A 13007-nucleotide genomic window follows, 5' to 3' on the forward strand; every position below is an offset into this window, starting at 1 on the left:
CTATACAAGCACATTGCCTTTTTTTGTAACAGCTGGTATAAGGTACACACATTTAAATTACTTTTGTACTGCTATATGATGTCAACACCAGACCATTGTTTCACAGTCAGAAAAATAAATAAATAAATAAAATAAAAAATAAAGATGGCAACCAAAGATAGCAAACTTTACTTGTTTTTACCCAAAAATTATTCTAACCTAGTTTCAAAATATTTTTGATGCTTTGGTGTTTCAGAGAGAAAACGTGCAGAAAGTGGACAAAGATGTACATTGTTTTTTAATTACGTGTCCAGCCCCTGTAAACATGCTCACTATCAAATGGAGTATGCTATTAAAGGCTGTGTATTTGACTGTACAAATGCAATAAGATTCAAGAAAACAAAGTGAAAAATATACTTTGGGCTTTATGTCCTTGGTTTTAATCCCTTAGCCCAATGAGCAAATTTAATTCCAGCACCTTGTCAGCTCCTTGTGGGTATCTCAATGGCAGAATAATTTTTATGAAAACTGATCAGATGAATTACTTTACATAATCAGTTACGGTTCACATCACAAATATCACACACACACACACACACACACACACACACACACACACACACACACACACACACACACACACACACACACACACACACACAAAAAGAAGAAAAAACTGGGCTTGTACAAAACACACACACACACACACACACAGAGCTCCATGCCTCTATTGGAAGGTAAACACCATCTGCCTGTCCTGCATGGTTCCCTTAAAATCACTCCATCCTCTCTTCTGTCTCTCCCACAACTCACATAATAAAAGCACCACAGAAGCAGCTCCCCTGGCACCTCACAGCCCGGATCGGAGGATTAGGAACTACATGACTAAAGGACAAACCAACCATAGTTCATTTCCTTCACCACACTCTTGTGTATTAAAATAAGAAGTGACAGCTTTACAAAGTTCATGTATTTGCAAACACTACTAAATGATGTGCATATATTGATCATTCTTAGTTAGTCACAGGTCAACATTTTCTAATCTAATGCATTAATAAAATCTGCTGTACTTGTTACATTAGGTAATGCACAGAGTTACCAAGAATTATGAATGCGTTTAATTAAGCTAATGTTAACAAAGAAGAATAGAGTAAAAATGGATTGTTCATTATTTGTTTGTGTTAGTAAATGCATTAACTAACACAGACAAATACAACATTTGGTCCCACTTTATATTAAGTGTCGCTTATACCTAGGACCAGATGGAATTTGCAGACGTTTTTTGCTAGTTCTGCGGAAAATTTTAGTAAAAGTCTGCCGATTTCTGCGGAATTATTTTTGGAGTATCTTAATTAAAACCTCATCATAAGAAATAAACAAAATATCTTTTTAACTTTTATTTAATGTTTAAAATGCATATCCAATTAGACTAATTTTTTTGGTAAATAAAGCAAGTTTTTCATATAATATGTCTAGTAAAAGACAGAAAATAACACTTTACAAACTGCATTGTACATAAATCGGATGAACATATTCACATTAGTCAATAATATCCCTGAAATGAATTAAAAAACTGAATAAATATAGATATACACACATTTACTCAAGTAAATAAACAGAATTAATGATGGGCTAAAAATCTGCGGAAAATCTACAGAATTCTGCGCGTGCAGATTCCGGGAGGGCCTACTTATACATGTGAACTTACATGGTAACTAGATGTGTAAGTGGTATGTAACTACACTGTATGTGCACACTGGTACATAGTATTTACTTATGTAATACTGGTGTAACTACACACATGTAACAACACACTGAATAGTTAGTGCAAGTTCAAATGTGTAACAGGACATTGATAACAACACTAAAAGTACACATCTGTAACAAGAATTACATAAGTGCATCGTGTAACAACAACATGTGCAGGTGTTTTTCCACTTCCACACCTGTTAGCATACAATACACTTCTAAACACTGTATTAGAATAAGAATGGCAGATCTAATGTTGTATTAGGAGGTTTTACCTTGTGGTACCAGTGTAATTACAAGGTAAATCCTCAGGGACTGTCCACTCAATACAAAGTCTAAAATGGTCACAAATTACTGTGTAATTTATAAAACCTAAGCCTATGCAAATGTCTTATGTTTTTATGTTGTTTTAAGGTAAATTGTAGAATCACATTAGTGATTCACATTAAAGGGGTAGTTTATCAAAGATATTGCTATTAATGTCCTGTTACACATTTGAACTTACACATACTATTTAGTGGGTTGTTACATGTGTGTAGCTACACCAGTGTTGCACAAGTAAATCCTACGTACCAATGTGTGTACTTACTGTAGTAAAATACTACTTACATGTCTAGTAAGCGTGTAAGTTCACAGGTATAAGCGACACTTAATATAATGTGGGGCCCAACATTTTTTGCTAAGTTTTATCATTCACATGCAGTGATACAAATATATATTTTTTAAAAATCAGTAAGTTATATTTCCATTAGCAATTTCCTGAGAAGCTGCTTTTTTAATCAAATAAATGGAGCAGATATCAAAATAAATCATTTCCTTTTAAAAACTCAATATACTCCCGCATCAAGATGGATTTCATGTTTACGATGAAGCTTGCTCAGTGCACTTATGAATTTGTCATCAAATGATTATTTGTCATCCGAAACGGTGATGAATTCGATCCGAACCAGCAGATATTCAAATTTAGAGTGGAGATATGTTGATGCAGTCATTTTAGCGCATACACTTTTTGCAGACAAATCAAACTTAATATTATCCTTACTGGAACAAGGTTTAAAAGAAGAAGCCTTGTGACTTTAAATAATTGTGAACCATGTTAATATCAGCCTGCTGCTGTTTGCTGGCATATAAACCCTACTAAGCAGCAATTAGTGTGTCCATGGCTTCTCTTTCAACAGACAAGGCCTTTTAAAGAGGGCCTGCTGAAGCACTGGCATATTAATTAGCACTTTATTAGGACACCATGCTACACTGCATTGGTGAGTACATTATTCATCCATAAACATAAGGGCTGAGATAATCGCACATGTGTAGTAGCACTTTACCCATTCAAGATTTGTAATGCTTAGTTCTACACCAGTGGTCAGGCAGAGCCTCCGAGTTTGCAGAATATATGCAATGCTGCCACCTGATGGACAGAAACATCCATGAGAGAATTACAGAACTCTTAAGGTATTATATTCAAAGATTATTTCTTTACAGATAATATATGAGCTGTATAGAGCAAATCTGTTGAAAAAACATGGCAAGCTAAAATGCCTGTCAGACATTTATAGATTTGGCCCCCTGTTTGATGACAGATGGGCTGCTATAAGAATTTCATAAACTGCTGATCTACTGTGATTTGCATGCCCTCTGGTTTTCACAAAGAAAAGTTCTGTTGGGACCAAAATATCTTGTTGATGTCTACGAAGAATGGTCAGACAGAGAAAAATCAAGAACGACCCATACAACTAAAGATGCAGAAGAGCATGCTTTGTTGATCTTGTCAAAAAGAGCAAACTGGTTCACCTACTGTCAGCTAAGAACACAAACACACATCAAACCAGACAAACTCTTTCTAATCTTCTTTTGTTCAGTTTTGGTGAGCATGAGTCTCAATTTTTGCAAGAACATTTAGAATATATACTGAAAAAAAATCAAGTAGTACTTCATCCAATTAAAAATGTATCATTCATTTCAGTTAAGGATTATTTGTCTTTTTTATATAACAATTAATATATAACACAATTAACATTGTTTTGACTTAGAAGAGCTCAACTAAGAAATATTTGTTTTCACCAATGTAAAATGTTAAGGTTAATCACACAGCCCAGTGCATGCCTATTAAACAGAAGTTCAATATACTTGAAAAAAATTTGTTGTTTTGATTAAAGCTATATATTCTTGTTTAGATTAATTAACTGACAAACATGCTTTGTACTAGGGTATATAAAATTCTTCTCATGAAGATAGAAAATATTAAGGTAAATTGTTTATTTTTCATTGGGTCAAGTGATCAAATTTAGATGTGGATCATTACCCTACATTTTTTTTATTGGATGAATGAAAGCTTTTTTCCAATGTAGGGTCTTAATTCAGAATAAGAATAGAATGCAGCTGTTATCTTTCTATGGACAACTGAACCACTTTATTTACCCAAGTAACACTTGGTTTTAAAGGCAATCGGTTTTCATTTTATTTTCAACTTTTTTTAGAAAAAAATAAGTCACAAAGGTTACAAACAACTTGAGTGTTTATTAGTTTGTCAATTTAGGAGGATTTATTTTTTTAAAGGCAAACGATGTCCAACAGTACTAGCAAGCATAGTTAATAAAGTGGCGGATAGGTGTCTAATATTACATTAAATCATTATATAAAACTATACATTTATATTAGCATTTGAAACACCTAAAGGTGAAATAGGTGATTATCTTTTAGCATCATAAAACATTTCTTTTAGCATCATAAAACATTTTCTATGCTTGTTAAAATTCTAAAAAATCTTCACATCCTAACAGCAATCATTAACTTGGGTAATATATATATATATATATATATATATATATATATATATATATATATATATATATATATATTCTGTGGAAGGTATAGGACCAAGAAAAGTTTGTCCAAACAAAACGGTTCATCCAAACATTAAGATAAACTTCAGAATGTCCTCCAGACAGAGAGTGGCAAGCAAACATCAATAACCTTCCATGTTTTTTTTTGTCAAGTTTTTAATTACTAACTACTGTACTATCAAGTTTTTTAGTGACTGTTACATGACGAATTGTATTAGTGAGGCATGGATTTGGATGGCAGTTTGCAGGGTGAAATGTAGGCTTTCAGGGCTATCAGGCTATCTTCCAATGACTGCACCTTTAATTTGACATGCCTTTTGGCATTTTCCCTAAATGGTGTAATACAAGCCCTGGACAGCAGATGTAGCTATGGCTCTAGGCTTTAGAAAGCTCAAACTCCCTGTAAACATCTTCATCAGAAAATGTTATACTGCTGAAATTAACACACGTTTATTATATTCTTTAAAGTCCTCACCTCTAAACAATAAAACCATCCACATCATATTGTATTTGCTTAGATATACAATGGGAAACAGGATGAATACAACACACATGGAAATATGCGAGTTTCCATCATTCATAAGAAGTGAATTTGCATTTGTTTGTTGCTGTATTCCAGTCACGCATCATCAGTCAGAACTGTGGAACATTCAGTCCTAAGGTTATGTCAGTGTGACATCTTGTTCAGAGGTGTAAACAGGATCCAAAAATAAATGGGAGGTGAACTAATGTTTAAAAGTTTGGCCACATGTAACACACAGCTCTTATTGGGGAAAAATATGCTACATAAACGTATCTGGATCCATCAGGCTATCATTCTTACAAATCAATATAAATGGACAGAGAGACACTGCACTCACCAGTCCCGCAGTGAGAGACGGGGCAGACTGGCCAAAGGACTGACTCCTCATGCGGACCAAGTTATTGGGCTCCCCTGTGTGCTGCTGCCAGGCCAGCTGATTCACTCCTCCATGCATACTGCTGGACAGAGGCAGAAGCTGCTTTCCTGCGGCACACAGAACAAGCCAGAGTCACGACATGGTCTGTATGTACTTCTTTACATATATTTATGAGTGTGTGTGTCTGCATTCTGCATTTACAAACCAAATTAAAGCCAAGCCACATGTCATCTGTATAAATCTGCATGTTTTATACAGTGTGAGCAAAATTCAGCAATTTTCCAGAGCAATACATGCAAGCACATTTGTGACGTTGATCATCTTAAAGTATTATGTATACAGGACCTAAAAATAAAACATTGATGCACCTGCTAAAAGCCAAAAGCTTGCAAAAACTGACAAATATGTTTTTACTTGCTATTAAAACTGTGAATTATTTAATTGAAAATATTAAAATTTAAATTATATAGAAAAAAGTGTATTTACAAGTAAATGTCAGCTAAAATTGCTAATAATAAAATATTTAAACGCCAAAAAATTGTAAATTGTGATAACACCTCTAATTGTAATATTATTATTCATATTATTATTAGCAATAGTAGTATAATAGTATCTAATAGTAGTATTAGTATTAAAGTGATATTTGTTTTATATAATATTATATTATTTAAATATGAATAATAAATTACAAAATTAGTTTATGCTTTTTTCAACGTTAAACAACACAGCTTCCGTTTTTAGGGTGAAATGCAAGGAAGCTTGCAAAGATGTTTGATGCTTGCTGCATTTTTTAATTCTAAAAAATTTAAATTCACATTCTATTAAAATTTAAGTCACAGAAATTGCAGATTTTGAGTTTGAAACGGTCCAAGACACTGATTATCATGAGCTGCTCACATAAAACAATGACAGTGTTCTGTATCTTATATTTATATTTAATATATATTTATACGATCACACAAACTCTTTGCAATGCGATACTCATACTAAACCACATTACATTTTCAGGTTTGTTTGTTTACTTTCCCTGGATCTTTTCCAGTGACATGATATCTTTCTTTCTCTCTCTCTCCTTGTCTCTATACACACACACACACACACAGACACACACACACACACACAGACACACACACACACACACACACACACACACACACACACAGACACACACACACACACACACACACACACACACACACACAAAATTATTCTGTTCATCAAGGCAACATTTACTAAATGTAAAAAAAAAAGTGTTAAATTGTTAAATACTTATTTATTAAATATTTATTTACTACTTATTGTATGCAGTTTCAAATGAAGTTATTACTCCAGTCATTACTGCTTTTATTACTACTAACATTAATAATAATAATAATAATAATAATTATTATTATTATTATTATTATTATTATTATTATTAAGTGATCTTGGAAGAATCATGTGACTGAAGACTGGAGTAATTAAGCTGAAAATTCATTATTAAAATCACTGGAATAAATGATGAAATAAATAGTTATTTATAGTGCAATTACATTTCACAATATTACAATTTATACTATATTTTTGAATAAATAAACACAGCTTTGGTGAGCAGGAAAAGCTTATTTTAAAACATTGAAAAATCTTAATGACCCCAAACCTTTAACCGGTGATATAAATACACATAATTTAATACAAGTACTGCAATTTTCCCTAAAAATAAAAACTATAAATTTTGATATCATGGTGACTTTAAAATCAACCTCCAGAGTGTCTCACCAGTGAGGATGCCAGCCATGCTGCTGCGTCGGCCTCTGCTGTCATCCTGACTGAGCTGCCTCTGCAGTTTGGTTTTTCCTGCGGCAGGAGACAGGTCTGGGTTACTCAGCTTCCTGAACAGCAGGGGAGGCGGCGCCGGCAGCTCCTGTTTAAACACACGCAGATTAAGAGTTTATTTCCTACTTTCAAGGACAAACAATAATATGCAACTGTTTTAAGAAATGCCACAAAAGTGACTTTCGAACTTCAGAATATATAATTTAGGCAAACAGAAGAAGACACAGATGGAAGGTTGTGTGGGTTGTAACACCCAATAAGTCCACATAATCAATTTCAAAGAAATAAAATTGATTTATAAAATGTCTGCAGTGTCACCATTCATGCTGAAGCACTGCACCACATTCAATACTAAAATAATCCATTGCAAAATGAAGATTTCCTGTCACACTTGGGCTGAGGAAAATAAATCTATTAACTGTGATTCTCTAACTATTCTGAATTGATCCGGCCAACTGTGAATGCTGCTAGTCTTATTTGGTTTATGAAACGTTCAACACATTCGCTTCATTTTTAAATCTCTTGTTGGAGCTCAGGAAAATAATAACATTAACAATTTTAAATTAATCTTCATTAAGCTTGAGGCAAAAAAGTACACTAGCTTATTAGGGATAACTACTGAGAACAGTTTTTTTTTTACCATAATTCAGTCAATAATGGACTACTGATAAGCTTCAGGGAAAATGGTACTGCTAATAACTCCCGCACTGCTTTATCTCCATATACTTCAATGTTCAAGGAACAATCCACTTTAAAAAAAGGCTTTTTTTAAAAACTCCCAAGATAAACAGTTGAGTTTTACCATTTTTGAATCCATTCAGCCAATCTCCGGGTCTGGCGGGAGCATTTTTAACTTAGCATGAATCAGTGAAGCAGATTAGACTATTAGCATTTCGCTCAAGAAAGAGCAAAGAGTTTGCTCATTTTCGTATTTAAAGCTTTTTTTCGTATTTAAAACTCATTCGCAATGAAATTATGCAACACAACCGGCACATGCTCCATTTGCAGCAGATGGTCACATTGGAAGTTAGCTGGGTACTATTTTCAGGTAATGTGTAACATCATTGCGCCTGTCGTAGCCATGGTATGGCACCAAAGTTCCTTGATTATTCGCCAAAATCAGAATAAATTTACTAGCCATATTGTCATGTTGCACAGCCCTATTGCAGGTATTGGTAAACTGCTGTAAATTTAAACATTAATAATATAACTGAATTTTTTTTTGTCTTTTTACATCAAATTATAGATAACAGTATCAATAACAGTACCGATAATAACCAGTATCAATAAACAGTATTGTTATCATTACAATGTAAACAATAGCCATGCTTATCAAGTTCTGATAATCAAATTATTCTACACATTTGTTCAATTGTAAAACCCAAACTTGAGAAGAGAAAAATAATCAAGTCATGTTGATTGTAACGTAAAGACGATGAAAATGAAGGTGAGGATACACGTGCAGTTCTTTAATAATAAGTGTAGTCAGACAGGCAATGGTCAAAACAGGAGCAAACAGAAGCATAAAGGTCATCCAAAATATGTGGTCAGAATACAGGTAAAAAGTCAGGCAAGACGGCAAAAAATCAAAACGTAAGGACTGCTGACAAGAAACTGATGTTTCGACAGTGTAAAGATCGTGAAGACCAAAGTGTCTCAAAACACTGCACCGAAGCATGTTCCGAAACACCCAGGTCACAGTGTTTATTCGTATGTCAGACCAATGTTAAAACAAATCACGTTACAAGGACAGAGCATTTAAAAACTTCTATAGCTGCATCACCTTGGATTCGAACCCATTGTCTCAGCATACTTGTCAGGAACTCTCTTTGAAGCTTCAACTCAATGTGAGGTTTAATACCTCAATTTGCTAAACTGTTTCTTTACTGAAGTTGTTCCACTGTAAAACATTAAAAAATGACCACTAGGATCAGTGTAGAATAGGGTTTCGAAACGTTTCGAAGCTTCGACACATTTGCTGTTTTAGTGTTTTATAAAGCCTTGCTTTGCCCACCACAATCAAAACGGTTAAAACAAGGATTTTATCACGGCAAGACAAAAAAAAATGCTTTGTAAGGTTACACGGGGTAAAACAAGACTCAACAATATGTGTTGCCAAAAGAGGTGTCTTTACTATCCAGTTAATGATTCACTGATGAGCTTCAGCTGTGTGTCTGTGTGTGTCATCAGCAGTGATCCAGAACAGGTTTGTGTGTAATCAGGTAAAACGGGATTTGTAGTTCTTTTGGTGGCTGATTTGTAGGTCTCCAATGATCTGTGTAGATTAGATTGCTGGTGATTGTGAAATTAATGCATTAACAATTAATGCATTAACAATTGATCCAATCAATATTAATTCAGACAGCAGCAAAGACACTGCAGAGCTGCTTATACATCCAAGACAGAAAATAATGTGAAACCATACAAGAACCATACAAGTGTGAATGTGGTCAGGTCTTAGCTTATAATTATTTCCACACATTTTTGTTCAAACTACAAGCTGAACACAAAGGGTCACAATGTTCCATAAAAGCTGTGTTCTTCAGCTGACACACAAATAAACATGCAAACACCCAACAACTTTTTGTATTGGAATAGCAGAATAAATCAATACGAAAAAAAGCTCAATCAAGAATCAAATTGTAACTCATTCCAACATTTAAAAAATCCCTAGCCAAAACACCTGCAACTGCTCTTTCCTTGCATGTATTTTTCCATCACTACATTAACAAGCCACTAAAATGTCAACAACAAAGTGAAGCTGTCATCAACACAGAAGTGATGCAGACAGGAAACAGAACAATCAAATGTAAGTGGTAAGAAATGCAGACCCAAAATGGGAGCCAAATAATTTTCTTTCATGACGCCTGCAGATTCATTCATACTCCTTGTGTTCTCCGTCAGGATGGGAAACAGACGTTGCCATGGAAATCTGGCAAGTGCCCTGTGCTGGTCACATCCTCTCTGTGGTGTCACGAAATTCCAAAAACATCTGGTAGGCCTGTTTGTATCAAACGCACACCACTCATAAAACCACACCACGAGCCCTCCAAAGCACAAAGCCTTAAAGCAAACAAACGTCATCGTTGTCACTTGCGTGCACACACTTAAAAAGGGAAAAAACTGAATAATGCACCAGTGACCACTGAAGACATATCCAAAAAAATAACCAGGAAGAAAACAAACTGCTTGTACACAAGCTTCACGATCGCACTCAAATCATACACTAGCTTTCAAAACACTAGTCAAGAGTTCTTTTGTTCGTTTGTTTCTTATAAATAATATTTTTATTATTTAGCAAAGATGCATTGAATTGATCACAAATGACCGCTATTTTTTTAATATAATTCTATGTATTTTTATAAAATGTGGTTCCTTTAATCCTGCAGCAATATAATTGTTTCTACCAAAAATGTAACAAATAATAAAATAGTGTGTTTTATATTTTTTTTATTAATTCTTAAGAATCATGTCATGTGAATATTATTATTTTTATTATTATATAAAAAAACTATTTTATTTAGATGGCATCTTAAGCAGGCAGCCTATTTATCGTTAATAAAGCTCCAAAGTATTTACTATCACAGATATGAACTTACTGGCCACTTTAATGGTTATACCTGTTCAACTGCTCGTTAACTATATCTGATCAGCCAATCACATTGCAGCAACTCAATCCATTTAGACATGTAGACAAAGGTTCCCGGATGGTTTACCATTTCCGGTAAAAACTCAAAGTGTAGAAGCGTCCATACTCTAACCACTCATATTGTCCACAATACATTGCACGTTGGATGTGAATTTGTTTAGAACTACAAATTTGGGTAAACAGTTTAAACAAACTACAAACATGGAGACCGAACGTCAAGAGAGGATTCGGTAAAGTTGTTTAAATGACTGTTAATTAATATCTAGCCAAATGGAACATGTTTAAACCATGTTTTAAGTGTTATATTTCATCTGCAACAACAATGTGAAATAATGTCAAGACAGGTTTGGACAACTTCTGAATGCATAACTACCTGCATAAGATCTGCAGAGATTTCTCTTCTGATGCTACTTCCAGCAGAATAACGCACCATGTCATAAAGCATGGATCATCTCAGACTGGTGTCTTGAAAATGAAAATGAGTTCGCTGTACTCAAATGGCCTCCACAGTCACCAGAGCTTAATCATATAGATCAGTGGTTCTCAAACTTTTTTCACCAAGTACCACCTTAGAAAAAAATTGTCTCTCCAAGTACCACCTTACGACGCTATTTTTTAACCAGTATTAAAAATAGCGTTGTGGGCCTAATTAAGCAGCTACAGGTGTGCACAGTTTAAAAACGATGCAGATTAATTCCTATTATTAAGAATATGTATCATTGTCAGTCACTTTAAACATTTTAAATAGTCCGAACATTAACTGTGCTTGCAGGTAAAAAAAAAAAAAAATGTTTAAATTGAAATATGCTTTTAAAGGTTCATAAAAAATGGCACTGTTCTTAAAAAGTAAAAAGAAAACTGCTGCACTTAAATCTAAAGTATTCATAATAGCCTATTCATCAAAAGCTAGAAATGTTGCTTGGACCTCATAAATATAGGCTATATGTCATATTCATACACCTTTAGACAAATCTTGAAATGTTAAATGTACATATGACAGGGTTCATACAGGCACAGCCTAATGAAAATCAATTCCAGCACCTATTTTTTTTTTTCCAAGACTGACATGCTATGTATTGAAGACCTGAAATGTATTCTCAGCAACCTATAAAACATTGCATAGGAATAGATACACATAAAAACCATTAATAATAATAATAATAATAATAATATTTATTAATCATATATTAATAATATAATAAACCTGCACTTAATGCTTGTGAAATCTTTTTTGTACTCAAGGAAAAATACTATTACACTGCTAAAATAACACAAATTTTAGTAGGCTAAATAATACTAATATTAGGTAAAAGTACAAAGTACTCTTTTAAAAAGTACTAGTTGGTTACTTTTGAAAAAAATAATCAGATTTTCATTATGAAATCACTTTTTTTTAAGTGTAAGCCTGATTGAATGGTTTAATTGCTTAAATCTCAAAGCTACATGTATAGGAATTTGCACTAACAAAGGAAGTATGGTTGATTTTTCCTTTCATGACAATTAATCTTTTTCAATAGCACTGGCAAAACTACCACATAAACTTTAAGGCCATAGGGACACTTTTTGCCCATTTTTTAAACAATATTTTCAAGCTTTGAAAGGTTTAATTAAAGTATATGGTAAAAATATTTAAATTTAGCCTTTTATTTACTGTACATATTTTACACTATTTTTCTTTACAATATGGCAAATTTGTTTCTTAAATAGCTGTACATCACATGTAGATTTTATTTTACACTTGACTTTAATCTAAAATACAAAAAAAAAAATACAAGTACACTGTCAGTAAAAAAATAAAACAAATGACTTAATTTTACTTGAGGTATTTGAAATATGACAACACTTCATTTATCAACGCAGTGTTTTAAGAGCCTTATTGTTAATTTTGATAAATAAACAATAAGTAACAACGAATTGTTTTGACCTGTAATGCTTTAACACAGATCATCCTTTGGGATGTAGCAGAACCGGAGATTCACATCATGGATGTGCAGCTGAAAAATCTGCAGCAACTGTGTGATGCTATCATGTCAATATGGTCCAAAATCTCGAAGGAATATTTCCAGTGCCTTG

At 33.5% G+C, this 13007-nt stretch overlaps 1 protein-coding gene across 4 annotated transcripts in view; it reads right to left on the reverse strand.

The window, feature by feature from the left end:
* The window catches only part of mast2 (microtubule associated serine/threonine kinase 2), a 200990-nt gene that overhangs the window by 138716 nt on the left and 49267 nt on the right, over positions 1-13007 (reverse strand). For all 4 annotated transcript variants that reach the window (XM_087257530.1, XM_087257529.1, XM_087257528.1 and 1 more), the window contains exons 2-3: positions 7229-7373; positions 5432-5577 (exon numbers count right to left, since the gene is read on the reverse strand). In XM_087257530.1, the coding sequence (XP_087113656.1) occupies positions 5432-5577; positions 7229-7373 (291 nt within the window). The remainder of the gene's footprint in view (positions 1-5431; positions 5578-7228; positions 7374-13007) is intronic.

This window comes from Danio rerio, chromosome 6 (genome assembly GCF_052040795.2).
Source record: "Danio rerio strain M-AB ecotype USA chromosome 6, GRCz13ab, whole genome shotgun sequence".
Classification (NCBI taxonomy): Eukaryota; Metazoa; Chordata; class Actinopteri; order Cypriniformes; family Danionidae; genus Danio; species Danio rerio.